The sequence below is a fragment of the Pangasianodon hypophthalmus genome, chromosome 11 (assembly GCF_027358585.1).
Source record: "Pangasianodon hypophthalmus isolate fPanHyp1 chromosome 11, fPanHyp1.pri, whole genome shotgun sequence".
NCBI lineage: Eukaryota > Metazoa > Chordata > Actinopteri > Siluriformes > Pangasiidae > Pangasianodon > Pangasianodon hypophthalmus.
Window position 1 is genome coordinate 21,148,216 of NC_069720.1, and position 23,153 is coordinate 21,171,368.

Below are 23,153 nucleotides of genomic sequence, written 5' to 3' on the forward strand. Positions count from 1 at the left end.
CCCCTACTATTACTACGACCTACTACTGCCACCACTATTATTATTACTGCTAATACCTACTACTGCTACCTACTAGTGCTACTACTGCCACCTGTACTATTACTACCACTAGTACGATTATTACTGCTACCTCTACTAATATTATTATTACTACTACTAATGCTAAGAAGAAGAAGCAGAAGCAGCTACCTACCACTGCCACCTACTACTACTACCACCACCTCTACTAATATTACTGCTACCTCTACTAAAATTGAATAATACCCTCAGCTTTGGAGTGTGGCTGTGGGGATTTGGGCTCATTCAGCTAAAAGAGCATTAGTGATGTTGGCACGCTGTCAGCATTCCAACTCATCCCAAATGTGTTCACTGGGGTTGAGGTCAGGGCTCTATGCAGGCCACATGTTCTGGCATGAAAACACACATTGTCATGCTGGAGCAGGATTGGGCCCCTTAGTTCCAGTGGAGGGAAATTATAATGCTACAGCATACACAGATATTCTATATAATTGTGTGCTTCTAACTGTGTGGCAACAGTTTAGGGAAGAAGCACATATAGGTGTGATGGTCAGGACCATAAACATACAGAGGTCCAGTGTGGTAGATAAGTGCTAGGGCGTGTAGAACTTTGGATAGATGTTACTGTTTTTAGTGGGTTTTTTTTTTTTTTTTTTTTTTAAGGATCTGTTCTGCTGTGTTTTGTACAACATATGAATTTATTGTCTTCTTACAATATGCTAAGCTTATCACTATAATAAACCATGCTTGTAAAAATAAAATACATGGATTTATTTTTCTAAAATGATACCTAGGTTTAATTGAATTTAATACACTTGGCAAAGGATTACCTGTTCTCTCACATCTTGATAGAATATATACACTATGTGACCAAAAGTTTGTGGACACCTGACCATCACACTCATATGTGGTTCTTCCTCAATCTGTTGCCACAAAGTTGGAAGCACACAACTGTATAGAATGTCTTCATATCCTGTAGGATAGTAATTTCCCTTCACTGGAACTAAGAGGCTGAAACCTGTTCCAGCATGACGATGCCCCTGTGCACAAAGCGAGCTCCATGAAGACATGGTGTGTGAAGGTTGGAGTGGAAGAACTCGAGTGTCCTGCACAGAGCCCTGACCTCAACCCCACTGAACACCTTTGGGATGAACTGGAACACCGACTGAACCCCAGACCTCCTCATTTAACATCAGTGCCTGTCTTTATTAACGCTCTTGTGGCTGAATGAACACAAATCCCCACAGCCACGCTCCAAACTCTAGTGGAAAGCCTTCCCAGAAGAGTGGAGGTTATTATAACAGGAAAGGAGGGACTACATCTGGAATGGGATGTTCAACAAACACATACGGATGTGATAGAGAGGTGTCCACATACTTTTGGCCATATAGTGTATTTCTCATCGTTTCTGGGTGTGTTGTACTACCGCCATAAGAGCCAGTGTTTCTCCCTGCCACTAGGCGGCGCTGCCTTCTACTCAAAACAACACCACTCGAAGAGGAAGAAGAAGAAGAAGCTAAGAAAATGGCGACGTCCATGTGTAGGACGTTAAAATTCCTTCATCAGAGCACCTGCAAGAATGTAAAGGTATGAAATTATGTAATATTGATGAGTAGTTTGAAATATAACGCTAGCTTGAATACACAGCACTGTTTGACTTTCAGGAGGAGGACAGAAATGTGTAAGAGGCTGAGAAGCAAATTTCTGTCCTCCATGGTTTTCATAGTCTACAGCAGCAGAATGGCTTGCTGTATGTATTCAGTTTTAATGTAGTAGCAATCATGATGCACTAATGACATGATCACAGTCACAGATTTATATTAAGGTAAATCTTAAAGCAAAGAAACTCCCTGAGACAGCATGAGGAAGAAAGCTTGTGAGGAATCAGACTCAGAAGGGATCTCCTTTTTGGTGTTATTATAAATCATTACTCTTACACCATTGTACTCTATAAGCGTAAACACTAAGTGTGTTGAACAGATACTTGGTGTGAGCATGATAGTCTTTATGATTAGAGCAGCAACTCTCAGGTGTACAGTATCCAGGTAAGATCATGCACTGAAGATCAGACTTGGGCATGAACTGTTTAGGGTTCATGTCTTTAGGGTATCTATGTAGCACCATGCACAGCAGCAGGAGGTGAGCAACATGTACAGAGGCTCCAAACAGACATAAAGCATCAGGATGAATCAGGGAGGGATGGAGAGAGAGACGTGCCACAGCAGTAAAAGTATTGATGTAGGTGATTCATGGTATGATGTATCTGTACGCATGCAGTGTGTTGGGCCTTTCCTGGATGTGCAATGGCCCCAGGTTGCACTTGTTCCTGTTCGCACCAAGAAGCGCTACTTCATTCCTCCAGCTGTGGGGCTGAAGGAAAAGTCCCACTCTGAGCAGGAGGCGAAGGCGCGCGCCGCAGGAGTGGTCATCAGACAGGAGTACATGGAGAGACCCATTAACATCTCATGCACGGGTACCTGCTGTTTTCAATTCACTGCATGTTTTAATATACAGACGTAAAGTGTTTTCGCAAAGCACCCAACCCATGGAAAAATATCTTGATAATATGGATGCCATTTTTGATAGTCAGATCACTGATGTAGTTATTAAACATGCAATTCATACTTTTAAACCTTAAATATGTTCAATCTGATACCTCACAATACATGCCTCACCTTTAGGCAAATAGTTTCAGTGTTATGTTATGATGTTCATGTCTCACCAATGGAATATTATAGCGAAGTTCCTCCCTTAATACATAATCAATATTTGTGATGTGTTTAAAAGAAGAAGCCTTTATTTTGTCACATATATGTTACAGCGCAGTGAAATTCTTTCTTCACATATCCCAGCTTGTTGGGGTTAGAGTGCAGGGTCAGCCATGATACAGCACTCCTGGAGCAGAGAGGGTTAAGGGCCTTGCTCAAGGACCCAACAGTAGCAGCTTGGCAGTGCTGGAGCTTGAACCCCTGACCTCTTGATTAGTAGCCTAGAGCCTTAACCATTGAGCCAAATCCACCCAGAATTTAGTGATTCTGTGTGCTAATTTGTTGGTTTTGCTATATTTTTGTTATTCCTGTGAGAAGATATGGTTGTGTGCAACATTGATGTCACAAGAGGACATTGCCAGGGCAGTTAAAATGGAGTTTAATAGGAGAAAGTCTCAAACATTAGGGATAAAGATTTCACTCTTGGCTCCTGAAGAAAAAAAAAAACTCACTCACCATTCTGTTAGATTTCACTATTAATGAGAACTTAGATAGTGATATGCATGATGACAAACACAGTGGTGATGATGGTAGTGTTAGCATGAATGTTATGGAAGCTGAGAGTGTAGAGATGAGAATAAAGGATAACGTGCTGCTGCATAGCTTTGTTTATTTAGAGATGAAGCAGGGGCTACTTCCCACTGGTGCCAGTGTCAGCGGGTGCTCCAACAGCATTGTGGGTAATGTAGGACCGTTCACTAGTGAAAGTGAATATGGACCAACATGTCGAGTAATGTTTAAACTAAAAAGTTTAAACTAAAAAAGTCAGAATTATATTACAAGGTGAATCTTGGATGCCATTGAAGATCACACATTAATTATAAATATTGATATACAAGTCATTAAGGGTGGAGTTTTCCTTTAATTGTAATGTTGCTCAGAATCTTAGATATAACCTGTTTTTATCTTCAGCTGTTTTGTCTGGCTTTGGTTTATTTGTTCTAATACCTTTTTCATTGTCCACCTCTGAATCATTGTTTAGTATTTTGCTAGATTTGTTTCTAAGAATTATGTTTCTGCTTTACATGACTGTGATAGCCGGAGTCTTTGATCCATACATCCCTCCAGAGGGCGATGCTCGCCTCTCCTCTCTGTCCAAAGAGGGGCTGAAACAGCGCACAGAGCAGCTGCGACAGAGTGCTGCCTCACAGCTGGCGTAAGAAACATCAGCATTTTACACGCGCTGCTGTATTCTCCTTCTTAATATCACATAGAGCAGAGGGGACAGATGTTAGAAGGGACAGAAAACAAGTCTGAGGCTCCCCAGGACCTGGGATTTGGCACTAACATAATCATTTTAAATTGTCATCCTTGAATAAATATAAAAGATCTACAATTTGATGCATGCGTAGGTTTATGCTCAGTTATGTTCTATATCATGACATGTAATATCTAACATTAATAATATCTGTGGGAATTTCTTTACCAAGGATCCGCAAAATAAAGGAGCATGACCCAGAGTTCTCTACTAAAGAGTTTGCCATGCAAGCTCAGGAAGTCTTCATCGAGGCTCATTTGGCGCTAACACAGTAAGAAGTTCTTTGTTTGTTTGTTTGTTTAAACCCTTGTGAGTGTTCGAGAAGTGTCCACCAGTCTGACAAACAGACTTCTATTCATTAGCTCAGCCATGTGATGTTTTGAAGTCTATAAATTCCTCAGGGACGTGGAGCACCTTTTCCCTTCATTTCACTGCTTTTGGCAGACGGGAAGTCATGCATTTTTATTCGAGATAGTGATGTGTCATTTGTCATGAGTCTGTTTATTAAATGTCATGAGTCTTGCACATGTGAGCTGTTTGATTTTCCTTCTTTTTTGTAAACGTAGTCAGTGTAGTTACTTCAATCAAAATGCGTCCTCTTGTCAGCGTCTGAGCTGTTCGTTAGTGTAAATGTTGAGCCGCGTGTTTGAGCAGTCTCAGCTGTGTGTATGAAGCAGTATGGTGAGGATCCACTGCACTGCTGCTCTTTGTTGAAGTTGTACTGTATGAAGTGAAGTGTATTAAGGGGAGGTGATCAGTTATAGATAAATGCAACTCGATCGCAGGGATACTTACTGTATTTACCAATGTACATTTGTAGTATAATTGATACAATGCAAAGTAATGTTATGTTAATTCAATAGGTTCATTAAAAGGTAGAGTAGGAGTCATCTAAAGACAGAAAAAGAAAAGAAAAAGCTTTTCTGATTTTTCAGATAAAGCAGCGGTCAGAACCAATACGAATACAATTCACCTGGATGAAAAGCCAATTCACTGAAGGGGAAGAGACACAATTGTTTTTTGTAGTGGATACTTTACACTTGATGAACTTTGACCTGTGAATTTGTGAACTTTTGCTTTTGTGAATCAGTGGCGGGGAGGGGGTGGGGGGTCTGGTCAGTAAAAATTGATCCTTTGTGCTGTTTATTATTTATGCTCTTGGAGCCATCCACATAACACTGTTTTTTTTTTTTTTTTTGTGGTAAAATTCTGTTTTTTTTTCTCCCTACTTGTTAGGATTTTCATATTAGCAATGTTGGAATCTCTAATTGTGTTTAAACAATCAGTAATCCAGAATTTATTAATTATGAAAGTTATCTCTACATACGATTCATATCGAATAGGCGAATGTTTCATACAAGTTCCACTGTTTACTAAAAAGAGCTATTTGTTTCCTCAGTGTCATTATTCCCTTGGCCCGTTCTTTTATTGTAATATAGCACTTTTGTTGTTTATATTTATGAATATGAGTCGAATACAAAGTCATATTTCATTTCTCCGCTCTTCTAGGTTCAACAAAGAGAAGCTCCATTCTTTGGTCACGGAAAGGTGTTACCCTGTATGTGAACTGCTTTTATGTCATTCAACCTTAACTGTGTAAATGTTATGATTGTATTGTTTATTACATGCACACATACATACCTTAATTCATTCATTTTTATGTCACATAAATCGCATTACAGGGCACGGTAGTTTCCTCCCCTAGTCCAAAGACATGCGTTGTAGGCTGATTGGCATTTCCAAAGTGTCCGTAGTGTGTGAATGTGTGTGCGATGGTGTCCTGGGATGGGTTGGTGTCCTGTGCCTTGTGCCCCGAGTTCCCTGGTATGGGCTCCAGGCTCCCCCAAGACCCTGTGTAGGATAAGCGGTACAGATAAGATGGATGGCTGGATGGGTGGATAAATTGCATTACATGTTCATGTAAATTGAATACCAAACTGTTTTCAGGCCACACCTTTAAACCGTTTGTCAGTGTGTCACAAGCTTGCTCTGTTTTGCAGGAGATGGTTGGAGGAAATAGGTATAAAACACTGCGCTGGCGCTTTGTGGAGTCTCTGGAGCCGCCGCGGTTGGTCCACGCCAGATGCCCAGACATGATCAGTAAGGGCAATCTGTATGGTCAAGTGACGATCCGCATGCACTCAAGACAGGTGAGTTAAATAAACGATTGTTGTGTAACGTCACTGAAGGCGACAGTGCTTTATTAGTCTTCTTTTTCAGACATTGGCAATCTATGACCGATTTGGCCGCTTGATGCTGGGAGATGAAGAGGAGCCCAGGGATGTCCTGGAGTACTTGGTGATGGAGAGACACCTGGTCAACCCATATGGCCTCTGGAGACTACACGGCAAGATTGTCCCAGCATGGGCGCCACCTAAAGAACCCATCCTTAAGGTTTGTTAGTATAAGTAACATAGTGTAGTATAGAATAGTTCTCTCTGCTCTGACTGAAGTTGTGAAAAGATGTGTAAGATTATATGATTTCCTTTTTTTAGCTATGAAGTAGCACATGCATTCTTGGCCTACGAATTGTTTACTGAGCAGGATTATTAAAGCAGCAGTATATAACTTTTATACAGATACAGGGTGTTGGAGACCCCACTAGTAGAACTATGTTACTGCAAGCAACATTTCATAATGATAATTGCGCCATGCAGGTTAGCTGAAAGTCCATAGAGTCAAGACTTAGTGAAATGTTTGTAATTATTTGCTGTAGTTATTGCTGTGTGAATGGTTTAGACTAATATTAGCTAGCTGAGAGTGTAGTTAGCTATCTGAGTGCTTAGCTGGGAGAATGTGTTGTAATTGTAGCAAGAAAGCACATTGCCTTGGTATTGCAAAATTGCGACCAATTTTGCATTACTGCGTAGGGATTATGGGAGTTAGAGTATGGGAGTGCCATGTTTATCTTCCTCTGATATCTGCGGTTCAGTACTTCACAATAGTGTCATTGAGAGTAGACAGATCTGTGTTTGTGGCATGATGAGTCCAAAAAAAAAGTCGTCCAATTCAGCAGTTCATTTTTAAAGTATTTTTTTCTCTACTGTCTCAACAAGGCTACTTGATTAATTTTTAACAAAAACAGTTACATACTGCAGCTTTAATGGTAAACTTGTTATTTCTATTGTGTTACTCTTGACAATGGTTCAGCCATACTAATTCCTGTTTATTTTTCCACAGACTGTTATGATCCCAGGCCCCAAGCTTAAACCGGAAGAGGAGTTTGAGACTCTTAATTATGACGTGCCTAAGCCCAAGGCAGTGCAGTGGCATAAGTAAGCCAGAGGGTGGGGTGTTCAGTCATCTTTGTACAGATTTCATTATTGACTTGTGAAATAAACTAATGTTCCTGAAACTGTATGGCTCTCCATGGGTGTCCTCATCAAACCATTTTAGTGTGCAGGGGAATTTGGTAAGGTTTGTACAGCTGTGGTCAATTTACAATAAGTTACAAAAAGCATTTGGTACTATACAGCTGATTTCAGAAAGGTTATGAAATAGATATTTTATTTTTTTTTACATAAGGTTTTTAAGAATACTGTACACAGTCCAAATCACTTTGAAAATCACAGAATTGCTGTATTGCTTGTGCATGACATTTATTTATGACAATGTGTACACTGCACAAACAAAATTACAGGTGAGGTGTTAAACATTACATCCAGTGTCATGAAATATATTGAAAAGACAAAATAATAACCTTTAACAAGCAGATAGTTCATCAATATGAGGTAAGAACATGTAACATTTAACATAAGTAAAATTATACCAAAAAAAATTATACAAATCACTTATGATAGTTATGACCTCCTGAATATATCCTGGCTATATCACGAACATTTGTGTTCCACAAGAATGGCTTTAGACGTAATGAAAAACTTTCTCATCTAATGCACTATGCTTATAATCAAGATAAAATCATACAATAAAAATGTTAATTCTGTCATTGTTAATTCTTTGATTGGATCAATTGAGTGAATAATATCTATGTTTACAACAGTCTTTGACTTGAAGGCGATCCCATGGTGTGACTGGAGATTTTAATCTCCAGACTGAAACACAAATACCCGGGAGAGAAACAGTAATGTAGGACCAAATGGGAAAATGTACCTAGGTAGAAGCAGGACCGTAACAAGGATCAAAATTTTAGTGAGGTCCGCGCTGCAGAAATGTCATAGGTAATATCACAGTGGCGAATGTGTACTACATCAATTCGGCTACCGATGTTATGAGTAGCCTAAATAAAAAATACAAATAAAAAACGAATAAACACTCACGTTTATACCATATGTTCTCATATAGCCACATATTTATATCATAGCTATGTCGGATGTTTATACATAATATGTGAATTGCATACACAATGAAACTGAAACACAATGGGTGATTAATTCACTGATGCTGATTGGGTTGTCTTGGAATACTAATTTTTCTGCATAGTTAATTCTGCCACCATTATCAGGACGTCACTGTTTTGAATTTAACAGCTGGTGATGCTACGCGGGAGGTAAAAAAACAAAACAAAAACCTTGGTATGTCCACATGTACACTGTATGGCCGAAAGTTTGTGGACATTTAACCATCACACCTATATGTGGGCCTTCCCTAAACTGTTGCCACAAACTTGCAAGCACACAACTGTATAGAATGTCTTTGTATGCTGTAGCATTACAATTTCCATTCACTGGAACTAAGGGGCCCAAACCTGTTCCAGCACGACAATATCCCTGTACACAAAGCGAGCTCCATGAAGACATGGTGTGTTAAGGTTGGAGTGGAAGAACTCAAGTGTCCTGCACAGAGCCCTGACCTCAACACCACTGAACACCTTTGGGATGAACTGGAACACTGACTGAACCCCAGACCTCCTCACCAACATCAGTGTCTGATCTCACTAATGCTCTTGCGGTTTAGTTTGGAGCTTATAAGTCAGGTGGGAAGATAAAGGCCTCTGCCGCTGTTTCTGCATCACTTTCTTCTTCTGCTATTGGTTCCTCCCATGTGAAGATAGCAGAGTTAGTATCATGCTCAGCAATGGATGTTTGTGATCCTCCTTTCATTTCCCATGGCCACAATGCATCACACTGAGTCAGAGGCCAATTAGCCCTTGCCCCCTGTGCAGTATGTGCACTGGTATCTTCTTCCCTCTTCTCACTGATGCTGTCCTTTGTATTTGCTGGTCGTTCTGAGTCAGTTTCCCAAGGGGAAACATCTACACAGACACCTGATTGCATTTTGGACTTTGCTGAGTCCTCTAGTTCCCGTGGACATGAGTATGCTTGAAGGTAATTTTGACTTTGATCTAGATTTGGTGACTGTTCTGTTTCCCATGGGCAAATATCAGCATAAGCATTTTTGTTTTTTTGGATTTGCTTCTCATGCTCACCTGTATGCAATGGGTCAACATTAACATGTAGACTTGTTTGTTTTTGAGATGATTTCACTGGCTGTTCACTTTCTAGCGTAATGCTTTCCCAAAGACAGATTTTGGCATGCACACTTTCTTTTTGTAGGACTGAGGTATCTGCCTCCTTTGTTATGGCAATACCTTCTGACCACTCAGATGCCTTTGCTTCTTGGGAACAGCTGTCTGTTTTCTTAGTTGCAGACACTTGTGAAGGCAATCCCATGTCTTCTTGTATTGGTTTCACTGATGCTTCCTCTGACTCCAACAGATAGACTTCTTTCACAATAGGTGGTGACTCAGGGAAATCCCATGGACAGGTTTCTGGTGTGCTTGTCAGCTGTTTATTCAGTGGACATAGTGTTGCTATAGTTTTTTTGACATAATCTCTTGGTTTCTCAGCATCTGTTTTAAGTAACTTTTCTGATTCCCATTGGCAGGAAAATCCCTCAGGAAAATCCCATGGGCATATATCCATATCTGAAGTACTGGTAAGTTGTTTTGTTAAGAAATGCCTTGGACTAGGCGTAGGTAAACTTTTTGAATCAGTGCTCCTTATTGTTTCTGAGTATTTCCCTAGTACGGCATCTGATTTCCAGGGATATACATCAACACACATTATCTCTTGATTTGTATCTGTGTCACTTGTTTCCCATGGACAGACATCAGTTTGGAGTGTCTCTTGTCGCACAAGACTCTGCGTCTTTGTGTCTGGACAAGGATTTACATAAATAACTCGCTCAGTTGGTTGTGTTGCCTCAGAAACTGATTTGGCAGAATCTAGTTTAACATTACAAGGGAACACTGTATGGCTCTGATGTTGCTCAGTTCCTTTCCTAGATTTACAATTGATTATTGATGCCTGTCCTAGCGATTCCGATGGACAAATACCTTTGTCCCATGTTGTTATTTGCATTTGCTTGCTGTCCACCTCCCGAGTTAAATCATCATCAGAAAAACTTTTGGGTTGTAATTGATCTTGCTGCTTCACTTCCCAGGGGCAAATATCAGCAATGCTGCTTTGTCGACAAGTCTTGTTTGGAACGTCCAATCGACACACTGTTGATCTTGGAACAGTCAAAGAATCTCTGTCTTGGTGCCAGGATGGTTTGGTGCTCTCGATACTAGGAGTCAGACACAGTCTTTGCTTGCCACTTTTCTGACATTGTATTCTATTTTCAGATTCCGTGTCCTCTGACTCCCACTGGTGGATATGTGGTGAGACATTGCTTATGGAGTTCCTCTCTAGGGATACTCTTAATGCTGCCTGTTTCACAAGGCAAGGTTTTGAATCAACACAAGTCATAGATCGTATTGTTGATTGTGGTGTCTTTTTCTTTGACTGTATAGTCATACTGTTTAGAGTCACTGATCTGGTCTGTTGTGATGTTCCCTCCTCTTTGCTGAGTTCATTTTTACTGCCATATTTGCCACTCCCTTTTTTAGCCACCAAACCCCTTGCTAAAAGGAGGGTCTGGGTTGCAGATTGGAAAGAGAACCCACAGCGGGCCATTGGCTTGGTAAAACTATATGGTGATCCTGGAGCACTTGAGGAGATTGGAGGTTTTGGTCTTGAAGATTCAACATCTGAATCTAGACCACTCTCTCCCTTTGCTACAGGAGGAGAAGAGGAGGGCAAGGAGGAGGCAAATTCCCAGGGGCAAACATAAAGTAGTGTGGGGGGTGATGTAAGCTTTGGTGTTAGGGTTTCTTGCTCAGAGAGCGCGCGAGTGACATGTTTTTGGTTTGACGTGTTTGTGGCTGTAGGCTGTTCCTCTTTAACCTCAGCCTTGTCAAATGACTTATCTTTTGGGCTTGTTTTAAAATCATGTGATGTGTCCACTGTGCTCTTAGTAGGAGAAAGAAAATGATCTCTGTGCTTTTCTGTAAAACTAAATGATTTCTGAACCCGAGTGGACACTGGTTGTAGAAAGTTGTTGTCTACGGCTAGGTTTTGAGCACTGATTGACTTGCAGAAAAGTGGTGCTGTGTCGATAGACCCTGTCTCTGAGGCCCTCTTGTTCATACAGTTTTTCACTGAAGAATTTACCATTGAAGTATCCTTCACTGGCACACACTTTTGTATCTCTGGTGATGGCAACTTTGCTGTCTCATTCCTCATAATGACACGGGTGCTTTCGGAAGTTGCCGAGCAAGATCCAGACCCTTTTGATGTCCCTCCAGCTCCTGAAGTGTCCTTATCTTTGTGGCTACTCTGCCGACTCATGCTGTCTGGGATCTCAGCTATCCTCCTAATAATCGATCGGCCAAGCATGAGCCGAGAGCTGCGCTTTTTCTGCAGGTGTGGGTTGTTGTTTTCCATTTTCTTGGTCTTGTGGACTTCCAACTGAGCATAAAGTTTCTTCAGCTCACCCTGATGCCAGTGAAGATAAAGCATATTCAGTTAAGAAAAGATTAGAGAGCCACAGACTTTCATGGTTGGTGTAGTGGAGTGAATAAAACACAATAAATAAACTAAAAACAGGAAGAGGTAGAAGTTAAGGAAAGTGAAAGAAAAGGTCAAGCAATAACTATTGTGCAGGTGAACTGATGTAGTTGTTGAAATGAGTCCAGAACATTGAGATCATTTATAATCTTATAATCAAACTTATGCCACAGGCATAGTATAACACTATGATAAATTATAATTATATTATACTTATCTACATAATTTGTACATTGTATGCCTATAAGTCATTAGTGTGCTTTGTCTTGGTCTGTGTGCTGTTTAAGGTCAAGGACGTTTACCCGAATGTCGTCAGGGTCCAGGTTGTGGTCACTCCAGCAGGCAGATGTAAAACTATTATTCAGATGTAAACATGAACGCCGTAGGTCCACTTCATCCTCATACATCTCTGAAGCAATATCCTCTTTTATGAGTTGAGATATGTGAAGGAACTGCAATAACATTTGATTTGATCTTGATTTTTACTTAAAAACAGATTAATCATAACAAGTACCAAAATCTGTGGCATATAAACATAACTAAAAGGTCTCCTTAAACGGGAAGTACCTTAGGAAAGAACAGCAGGCCAAGTGTTACAGTGATTGTGACATGTATGTGGATAAAGAACAGCAAGAGCATCCAGTCAGGATGTAGAGATGGCTTTATGAATCTGAGAGTGGAAGAAATACATGACGCAATTCAAATAATGTGATATATTTGCTATATTTGCCTGGTTTTGTTGTGCATATTAGCATGACCTTGAGACCTCACCTGAGCAGATGGAACAAGGTAGAGAAGAGTAGTTCGTTATGGATGGCGATGCCCATGTAGCGAGGCTCATGGAAGGCAGAGGGCACAGACTTCACTGCACTGCCGAGGGAGCTCCCCCAGCACAGGAACAGCAGCTCTGCTGAGAACCAGAGACATCAACAGTGGTCAACTTGACAGGTCTGGGTATGTTCCATTTATTTATTTATTTATTTATTTATTTATTTATTCACACTAAAATTTTTCATAAAACTATTATTCTTTAAAATAAAATATTGACTCCTTTTAGTTTCTTGTTTCTACTTATTTCACCATACAACTTCTAGAAATCAAATATTTATGAATCCAAATATGAAAAAAATGTCCATTGCAGTACATTTCACCATGAACAAGTCGACCTGGAAGTGCAAGTAGGCTATACTATAGGCTAGTCTCTGGTTAAGATACGTACCCTGGAACTTTATTCTGTTTTCTTTAAATATATGATAAAAATGCAGACATAAATTTTGGGTGGTTCAAAAATACTTAAAGTATATTTAAAAGTCAGATATATTTGCAGTAAATGAAGTAATGAGAAACATGCAAAGGAGTAAAATCGTGATATTTACTGTTTTGAACATCTCCTTGATATGTAACCATTAATTGATGCGGTATTGTCCAGATTTACTCCATTAAGATACTTATAATCGATTATTTTAAATAATTTAATAATAATTATAATAAAATAATAAAAATCCACCATATTGCTCACGAGGTCCTAAATATTCTGATTAAAAAAGTGTTCTGGCTGCTAAAGTTATGATCTTCTATATGGCTCTGGTATTTAAAATAACCAGAATATAATGATATGAAAGACTCCATGGGGCATAATCCTGCAAATTTCACCTACCCATAGCCATCATGTAATCCCACCGGTCCAAATCACACACTCTGAAACTCTGCCCATCTGAGGTGGTTAATGTAATCAGCAGAGGGATGTTACGATCCCGGTTTTGAAGGACTCCCAGAGTCCAAGCACACAAAAACCATTTCACAGTGAGCACCATCACTCCCAGCATCCTGAGCACACTGGTGCTGGACATGTAGGGAACTCTCTGGGCAGTGCATGAGAGGAATACGTTCAGAACCCTGTGGAGATGATAGCAGTCATTACTTGTCAAATATATTACATATATATCAAACCAAGTGGCATTTATTTTAAGGAAAGATACCACAAGCACACTTTTCAAGCAAAACTAGACTGTTATGTTTAGAATATACAAAAAGCAATAGATATACAGGTCATAATTAGACAAAAAAAAAGTATTTGGGCACTCAGTTGTGGCTTCATTAAAGGTCACAGTGTTTTAGTATTTAGTTTGCTGTTCTTTGTTTTGCAGAACTTCTCGATGACGTCTGGGCATGGAATCAACCAGTTTCTGGAACAGTTGTATGGACATTTCCTCCAACAAAACTTTCATTTGATCTACACTAGAGCATCGACAATCAACAATTTCTTCGCCATTGTATCCCATAGATGCTCTGGGCTCTGGGTCAGGGCTCTGGGAAGTCTTCTTTCAAATGTTTCTTTGCATCATTATCCTGCAGAAAAATCCAATTCTGTCAGTGAATATAAGCTCTCTAACATCACTGTAGGAAAAACAGCTCTAAGCCGCCTCTGTGCTTTACAATACCCTTAGTGCAGTTTAGTTGGAATTCTTCTCCTGGCTTTCTCCATACAAACACTCTAGCATCAGACCCATCCATGTTAAATGGATTGGACTCATTGGATTCATCTTAATTGAAACTGGATTCAACTGAAAATAAGACTCCACAAGCTGTTGTCTTTCTGTGCATTTCCTTTTGCAAATTTCACCGTTGATATCTTATTCTTGAGGTTGATGAATTGTTTCCCCCTCATTACTCTCCCTCTGTACCCATGCTCATTGATCCTCTTTTGAATAGTTTGTGCTCTAGTTGTATCTGGTAATTCTTATTGATGTCTGAAACAATCCTTGCTGCTGTTTCTCGCCTGTTTTTCTTGATGTTACTTAAAATTATCCTGCCCAGTCTGCTGGTGGTCCTTCTGGGTCTGCCTGTAAGTTGTCTGTTTTCATTCACAAGTTCTTCATCTTTGAAAATTTTTACAAATTTTGCTGATTTGGCTAATAGAGTGGCCTTCTTTGTGCAAACAAATGATGCTAGAACTTTTCTCAAAACTTCTTCTTAGTCATTTTTGCATTTACTTTTAACCAGCTGGTCTCAAGGTAATTTATAGTGGATGTATGTAGTCAGTTACCTTCAATTTCATACAGACTCCCCTAGCAGAGTAACCACATGATGTAGTTCATCACATTAACTATGGCTTAACAGTGACAACCAGAATAACCTTAAGTGTCCATATACTTTTTTTGTCTAATCATTTATACCAGAATATATATATATATATATATATATATATATATATATATATATATATATATATATATATATTTTTTTTTTTTTAGATTTTTGGGAAAAGTGTGCTTGTGGTATCTTTCCTTAAAATAGATGCCACTTGGTTTGACATGTTGTTTTCTAATGAAGTGCAATTCATAAATTTGTAAGTGTGACTTAAGGGTCTGTTACAATGTGTATTTGTGGCAGAATTAAGGTGAGGATGTAATTTTTCTTACTTCATTAATATGAATTCCAACATAGAAAATATAGATAGACATAAGTGTATAGATTACTGCTACTATCTACAGCCACAAATGAACTCAAACTTGTTCAAAAATGTTCAGGGCACAAAAATCTTTGAAATTTAATTTGATTGAATATCAGAAAGAGTCAGAGCCAGCCCATTCAATAACCTGGGGGACATCTTCCTCTGCTCTACCCTGCTATTGATCAGCTGGATGGAATGGTGATTATCAGGTTAGCAATACGCACCTGTACATTTTCAATGTCACAGTGCCGTAAACAATGGCAAAGCCAAGCAAACGGACCCAACGGAGCAGGATGCAGCGAAACGTGCTGGGTTTGAAATATATTATCAAGACCTATAAACAGAGATGTAGATACATAGATTACCAAGAACTACTCCTTATACCTGGAATAATTCAATCTGCTTTTCTAGGCGCAAAGTAAAGAAAGAGAATTAAAGTCTAATTCTATTCTTAATATGTGTACAGAGAACCAACTAAAAAGGTTTCAATAGAAGGATGTGGTTGTATTGCTTGCCACATGAGTCCTGTTTTTGTTTTGTTTTTTATTAAGCATATAAATCTTTGTTCTGTCATTTTGCTACAAATATAAAAAAGACAGTTGTACTGTAGTGTTTTTAATCCATGTCCAGCTTATCCTCATGCTTTAGTTTCAATAATAAAATTAGATTTAAAATTATTCAGGATTTGAATAAACACAATGCATAATTACAGTAAACTGATGTGATGGAATTTCATCATCATCAACGCAAGGAGAGATGTTGCAAGGTGAAATGTTGAGTAACTTTAGCTAATGCTATGCCTTTAGTTTTTCTTCTAATTCTGAATCTTCTCATTATGCTCTATTATGCTTTAATCTCATTATGTTATAATCTCATTATGCTATAATCTGAAAAGAAGGTTTTATTCACACACTCACTGGAAAGTAAAGGAGCAGAGACCCGAAAAGAATAATCTCCAGCAACAGGAGACCAGATGCTCGAATCGGCTGCCATTTGAAAGGAGAGAAACGTGAGGACAGACACAAACATGAAGGATTTTTATATGATGCATAATTCATAGGAAAGTGGGGTAAAAAAATTATACATAAATCAACAGAAAAGCCTAAGAGCTGTCTATAATAGAAAGCAAAACTGGCCAAAAAAATTAACAGTTAAACAGAAAACTTTAGACAGAAAACTTTAGAATCCATAAAATTTGTACTGCCCTAGCTGGCTGAATAAAAACACATGTAGTTTGTGACCAGAAAAGTTACTAATCTATAGATTATCGTAGGAACAGTATTGTACATACACTATATGGCCAAAGTATGTGGAAACCTGACCGTCACACCTATATGAGAGCCTTCCACAAACTGTTGCCACAAAGTCACACAATTGTATAGAATGTCCTTGTATGCTGTAGCATTACAATTTCCTTCACTGGAACTAAGAAGTCCAAACCTGTTCCAGCATCAAAATGCCCCTGTGTACAAATCAAGCTCCATGAAGACGTGGTGTGTTAAGGTTGTAGTGGAAGAACTCGAATGTCCTGCACAGAGCCCTGACCTCAACCCCACTGAACACCTTTGTGATAAACTGGAACACTGACTGAGCCCCAGACCTCCTCACCAACATCAGCGCCTGACCTCACTAGTGCGCTTGTAGCTGAATGATCAGAAATCCCCACAGCCACGCTCCAAAATCTAGTGGAGGATATTATAACAGCAAAAGGGGGACTAAATCTGGAATGGGATGTTCAAAATGCACATATGAGTGTGATGGTCAGGTGTCTGGAAACAAGGTTTGGCTCCTTAGTTCCAGTGAAGGGAAATTGTAATGCTACAGCATACAAAGACATTTTATACAGTTGTGTGCTTCTAACTGTGTGGCAATAGTTTGGGTAAGAACCACATATGAGTGTGACGGTCAGGTGTCCACATACCTTTGCCCATACAGTGAAACAACTGAAACCAAAAATATATTTAAATCACATTTATTGCTTTCATGTGGTTTAGGAAAGAGAGACAGATCACTTCTGATTACTCACTCTTGTCCTCCGGCATTGGTACACTCTTAGCATGCTGATAAGGACAAGTGCCATGAAGAAGCCGTGCACAGTTAACAGCACTGCTCTCAGGTTCCAGTCCTCCTGAACCCAACATGGGGAGCCATCCTGACACCGCTTACAGCCCGGCCAGCAGGGTACACACACTGGAATCATTGGGTAACACCCCTGGGTACTACTGGAACCATCACCCACTGTTTCACCAACACAGAATCACAGAGTAGGACCAGACTGAGAACTGAAGTAGCAGCAGAACATTTGGTTATTTTATTGCTGTTTAAAAATTGTTCTACATTTGCTCCTATATAGTTTGGACAAAAGGCCGTACACTGGTCCTCTGTGACCACAGGCAGGCTGTAGTATCCCTCTTTACATCGGCAGCAGTACTGGCCAAGACGAAACCCTTGCTTAGGAATCGGCTCACACTAGGTAGAGGAGAGGCAAGAGAGACAGTGAGATGGTGAGAGAACCAGAAACCAACGTGTCTTAAACAAATACGTGTGGCAGTCTGGGAAAACCTGTCAGATATCACTGTGGCTGAATTCTGGTAATATAGATTTTAATCAAAACGAAAAACTTTTTTTTTCCGTTTGGGTTTTTTCTTTTTTTTTCTTTTTTTTTTTTTTGCATATAACATACCTGACCCCTAAAATTTAAGGGCACATAAATATATTTCACCAAAACAAATGTTTTTAGTGTCTTCTTAATCTTGTTAGATATCTACATGTCTTATTGAAATTGAAATAAGCCTAACCTAAGCAACTTCCTTCCTTTTCACTCTTTTCATGATTTTAGTTCAAGAAGGTCACCATGTTAAGGGTTTTCCCATGTAACCTCATATTTATCTCGTACTCAAGATTTATATCTGTGTCCTGTTTTAAACTGTGAAAATAGAGTGACCAATTGTTTCCACATTCGGAATATCTGATGAGTCCAGTTAGTAAGAGGTGTGTGGGTGTGTGGGTGGGTGGGTGTTTGTGAGAAAGAGAGAAAGAGAGAGAAAGAGAAAGTGCTCTGTTGTAATTACATAGGCAGACTCTCAGACTCTCATCAGCATTGAAAGGCCCTCATATTAGAAAAGCTGTGTTAATCTAAATGGATAGCTAATGCCTATTTTAAAGGCTTTTTTTTCAGGAAACTTTAACCCTAAACTCACATACAGTTTGTGTTCCATAAAAAATCCATAAAACCCTATGATTATTATTTAATAATATATGAAATACTGTATGTTTAGTGCAAAGTTGTTGTTGTTGTCATTCCATTTTCTCCATCATAGAAGAGACTGGTGATAAGAGGTGGTTAAAAAGCTTATGAAAGCTTATCTTTGGCATAGAGAAATACAGTATCTCATATACCATAATCCTGTGCACGTGCATACAATGCTATCTTAATGGAACTGATTTTTTTCTTTCTTTTTATTTTACTGAATGTCAGAATATCAGTATCTCAACCGAATGATCCTTTTTTACTGAAACTGGCCAAGAATTAACTGAGCAGTCAGTAATCTATTTTATTAGTATTATCTAAATGAAGATTATGTAAAATGGTTGTATTTTCTATATGGTTTACCCCCTTGTAGATGTAATCGTTTTTAATTCTGAATTGTAACGTCATAATCATGGTTTCATTTCATTTCAAATTCAGAGTGTTGGAGTACCAAACGAAAAACAACATTTCTCTGTGTGTCTTCTTCTCAGAAATCCCAGGGTTTGTCCTACTAGGACATTCAAACATTATGTATGACATTACTAGACAGGATTGGTACAGAAATTTTATTGATTCATTTTTTTCCTGTTCCTCTCAAATGGAGAGGTGCGTTAGGGAAATGGATATTGACATCACTGGATTTACGCTGGATTAATCTCCCAGATTATCCCTGTACCACCCAGCACAAAGCTCTTTAAATAAGAGGCCTGAGTGAGGCAGAGACAGATGGGGAGGTATGAGAGAGACTGAGAGCGGAAGAGTGAAAGAGCACATGATAAGAGAAAAAGGTGTCACAGAGGAAAATGCTATAGCAAGAAATAAAAATCAAGCCCAGATAGTCTGAGTGAGAATGCCAATGTTGTACATAAGACAATAATTTAAGGAGGCAAGTGAGAAAGGTTTCTCAGATTGTACATGGAGTATAATAGTAAAATACTGGATTTTCTGTGGTGAGGCTGTGATTTTTTTTTAACCCTTTAAAGTCCCAATATATTATTGAATTACTCATTTTAAATCCTATTAATCAGACGCTATTATGAGTTATTGTTTATAAAAATGTACATCTTCACATACTGTCTTATGATAATATGAAGTTATACTCTATGCTCTATAGCTGGTGTAGCTAAAATTGTTTACAGTAATGCATGTATTATATTCCTATGCAAACCAATATGGACGATGACTTGGCCTACTTGAAATGTAGAAATGTAGGAAATAAAAATAATTCAATTAAAAGTGGAATAATTGTAATAGCTGTAATCAATTCAATGTTTAAACAATTGCCTTATTAAATTCTGAAAATTATGAAAAGAAAATATTTTTATTTTTCCAAGTGACAAATGACAAATAAAATAACAAATAAGAGCTAAATGCTCAAGCCAGTATTGAAATTATGCTCTTTAGGCAAAACTATATTGCATTTACATTTTGGCTAATGTTCACAGTCTAGCTGCATGATAATTAAATTGCAGAGTTTTGCATCCCACACTTGACTATATAAGTGTTAATTGCATTGATTGGTGATTGCAGAGAATTTACCTCCATGCTGGTACGGTTACACTGATGTGTGTCAGCAAACCAGAAATCCCCAGTGGCACACTGGTTTACATCAAAATCCTGGATATTCACATCTACACGAATCACACCTCTACCAACAGAACCAAAAAGATAAAAGACAGGCATTTATTGTGAGGTCAGGCTATGCCTTTAATTGATAGTTGCGTTGTGAGGATGTAATGTGGAACTGAAGGAATGGAAAGAAAATAGAGATTTTGGTCTGGTTAATTAAGTGTTAATTAAGTTAGTCAATTAATTAAACAGTTAATTTAGAATTTGACAAATGAAAGGCATGGTATGTTTTGGTCACGGTGATGTGTTTTGATCGTAAATATTTTTAAAATGCAAGACTTGTTCAGCACTGGTGATCTATTTACTTTGGATAACATATTAGAACCAACACCATACACAAGGGTTCAATGGTTCTATAAACAGTTAACTGTACTTAGCAGTCTAAAAGGACCCTTTCTGATAAGGAAACACTGTGTAGGGTTCTACATAAAACCTTTAAGGGGTCCTACAAAAGACAGACAAGCCAAAGAACGTTTAAGGTTACTATATTTTTCTAAGAGTGTAGGGTCTTGGAAGACTGAGACAGAACCTTGACTGACCTGAACTCAGGACTGAGGTCTGGCTTCAGCCCATAAAAAGGCATAGAAAGTGTAAGTAGCCACCCAGGCAGGAAACGCCCTTCATTACACTCCAAGAATGGGGCTTCACCCCACTGCAGTCCACTGCTATTAGTTACATAGGTCCCCCCGTGTGCCCACTTGGGTGTATCCAGGGTGCTGAGGTCATTGAGCAGGACCTGTTTAGACAAGCTAGGAAAGGATGGGCTGTTGGATTTCTGTAAGGTGAACCAACTCTGATCAAGGCCATGGGGCACTAAGTGAAGTTTTTCCCAGGCCAAAGTGAGGTCCTGCAGGTAGATGTCCTGAGATAAGCCCTTGGAGGCCCAGAGTACCAACTGTGGTTGAGGTGCTGTAGGATCAGCATCAAAGCTTAGTAGAGCATGTCTCACCAAGCTAGGTCTTTCACCAACAAGCACGGACCGGATCAGCGCATGGTACCACTCTATGTCCTCCCTTATGCTGGTCTCCCGCAGTTCACTTGCCTGAAAGATAAGGTTGAGGAAGTTCACAGTGTTGGTCAAGGACACTGTAGGCTGGTAGAGGAGGGCCTTGATGTCTTGTGGGATAGCACCATGCTGAGCAGTCAACTGGAAAGATTTATGGCACCTTGAGGAACTCAGGAGTGAGGCATCACCGGTATAGAGGTAATTTTCAGGCACAGACCAGTCTTGCTCTTCCTCTTCTACTACTACTTGAGGGTTTGTGCTGACACTTGGAGGCTGCATGGTGCCAGCAAGCTCCTCTTCTACTGTACAGCTTATGTTGGAGGCTGTTGGAGTAGGTTCCTGGATGGAAGAAGTCCTGGAGTCTAAATTGCGGCTGAGCTGGGCAGAGAGCAGGGAAGAAAAGAGGACCAGGATCAGCGGTTTCTCTGGGAAGCTCCTCTTCATATAGAGCCACATCTCTCTGCTACAATCACTGTGATTTTTCTTGAAAAAAGTAAAAAAAATTACTTTGGAAACTTGCCCATCCAGTGCTGATCTAGAGATGCTCGCCCGTCTCTGATGTTTGAAGTTCCTACTCCCAGACATACAGGTGGAAAAACTGTAGCAGTTGTAGTTGGTATTGGAGAGGCTGCAGCGTTCTTTACTGTTGTCAGTGGTGCTCTATTACAAAGGCACATGAACATGCAATTTACCTTACCACCATAGATATAATTTTAAAAAATATATAGGAATTGTCCACTCTCAGAATTCTGGATAAAGCCAGCAGAAATTAAGAAGCTGCAGCATCTGCTACTCCAGTGACGCACAGATGTGATGAGTACAAACAACCAGCCAGCTGTTGAGGAGGCTGTAGGAGGACACAGAGACAGAGGTAGTACAGCAGAGAGGAGTGTAAAGTCCCCCTTCTCCCACTCCCTCTGTTGATGTGGGATTCAATACTCATTTGATCTGCAACTCCTGTGCAAAGCCTCTGCCTCTCGCTCACTCTGTCTATCACTCACATCTCTCCCTAGTAGTGGGGGTGATGAGACAGATACATTTGTTAATATTAGAGTTTCAGTATGTGTGTGAGTGGACAAGTGCATAGGAGGGTAATCCTGATTATTACGGCATAGAGCAGAATCTCACCATGCTCTGGATTAACCCACCACTCTCTACAGATTGAATGGTTTTTATGGTGTTTAGTGTGTTTGTATATGTATTTGTTTGATACCAAGATCTAATTGTTTCTTTAAATAAAAGATGGGCTGCACATCTAGAGGAAAATACTGCCACAACTGCAATACTGGATTGTTTTGTTTGTTTGTTTGTTTGTTTGTTTGTTTGTTTGTCACTGAAAATGAACAATTGAACTAAAACCAAAGAATGTTACAACTGTGCCAGCTCTCCCCTTACCAAGAAATAGTCATGCTGTATCACTGTGTATCAATGTCTACATGTGAAAATGTATAAACATTGTTTGTTTTTCTTCTCCTCCAGAGAGAACTGTTGGATTACAGCAACATCATCTGGTCCTCCAGGATATTACAGGAGGCATACAACCTAAAGCCACATGTGAAGGTATCAAAGCTGACTAATGAGAAATTACATTTGCAGAATAGAAGTATTTTCAAATGTACAAAAACAATGATACAGATCTTCTGAAATGCTTTAGTTGTAGATGTGTGGCACAGAGTTCCAGTCAAATATGTCAATATCTCCCATTTATAGTGCTGTTTACAGAACATGTGCCACAAATGAATGCTTGTGTGAATTCAGATATATCGAGTTTTTGAATTTCTAATGTTTTTGATTTCTTGTAAAAACAAACTCCCCAACCCATGATGCAGTTCTCAAATACTCAAGGTGTTGACTACCAACATCTGAACTAATAAAGGTTTATTGCTGCAAAATATTTGAGAATTTGGGATGCATCTTTCA

The 23,153-nt window shown here is 39.3% G+C and overlaps 2 protein-coding genes across 2 annotated transcripts; one reads left to right on the top strand and one right to left on the bottom strand.

Annotated features, from left to right (window-relative positions):
* The first annotated feature begins 1,463 nt into the window (after positions 1 to 1,463).
* mrpl45 (mitochondrial ribosomal protein L45) lies at positions 1,464 to 7,399 on the top strand. Its single transcript, XM_026940939.3, has 8 exons — positions 1,464 to 1,605; positions 2,296 to 2,491; positions 3,825 to 3,942; positions 4,217 to 4,315; positions 5,554 to 5,602; positions 6,045 to 6,194; positions 6,265 to 6,438; positions 7,225 to 7,399. Exons 1-8 carry the CDS (start codon positions 1,543 to 1,545, stop codon positions 7,321 to 7,323), a joined length of 948 nt encoding a protein of 315 aa, XP_026796740.2. The 5' UTR covers positions 1,464 to 1,542; the 3' UTR covers positions 7,324 to 7,399.
* A 96-nt stretch (positions 7,400 to 7,495) lies between these two features.
* gpr179 (G protein-coupled receptor 179) lies at positions 7,496 to 22,182 on the bottom strand. The gene is made up of 11 exons (XM_053238376.1): positions 20,767 to 22,182; positions 20,138 to 20,246; positions 17,721 to 17,817; positions 17,375 to 17,586; positions 16,266 to 16,334; positions 15,573 to 15,682; positions 13,552 to 13,790; positions 12,666 to 12,804; positions 12,462 to 12,564; positions 12,197 to 12,346; positions 7,496 to 11,822 (listed from the first exon to the last, which is right to left on the bottom strand). The coding sequence occupies exons 1-11, from the start codon at positions 21,816 to 21,818 to the stop codon at positions 8,967 to 8,969; spliced, it is 5,136 nt and encodes a 1,711-aa protein (XP_053094351.1). The 5' UTR covers positions 21,819 to 22,182; the 3' UTR covers positions 7,496 to 8,966.
* Between the last annotated feature and the right edge of the window lie 971 nt (positions 22,183 to 23,153).

Bases quoted from the DNA above. Each gene is read 5' to 3' on its own strand.
- mrpl45 (XM_026940939.3), top strand. From the start codon at position 1,543: ATGGCGACGTCCATGTGTAGGACGTTAAAATTCCTTCATCAGAGCACC. The intron at 4,316-5,553 runs GTAAGAAGTTCT...CCGCTCTTCTAG, and splicing joins GCTCATTTGGCGCTAACACA to GTTCAACAAAGAGAAGCTCC. The intron at 6,439-7,224 runs GTTTGTTAGTAT...ATTTTTCCACAG, and splicing joins CTAAAGAACCCATCCTTAAG to ACTGTTATGATCCCAGGCCC.
- gpr179 (XM_053238376.1), bottom strand. From the start codon at position 21,818: ATGTCTGGGAGTAGGAACTTCAAACATCAGAGACGGGCGAGCATCTCT. The intron at 17,818-20,137 runs GTAAATTCTCTG...TCCTCTACCTAG, and splicing joins GTAACCGTACCAGCATGGAG to TGTGAGCCGATTCCTAAGCA. The intron at 12,805-13,551 runs GTAGGTGAAATT...TCTGGTTCTCAG, and splicing joins GGATTACATGATGGCTATGG to CAGAGCTGCTGTTCCTGTGC.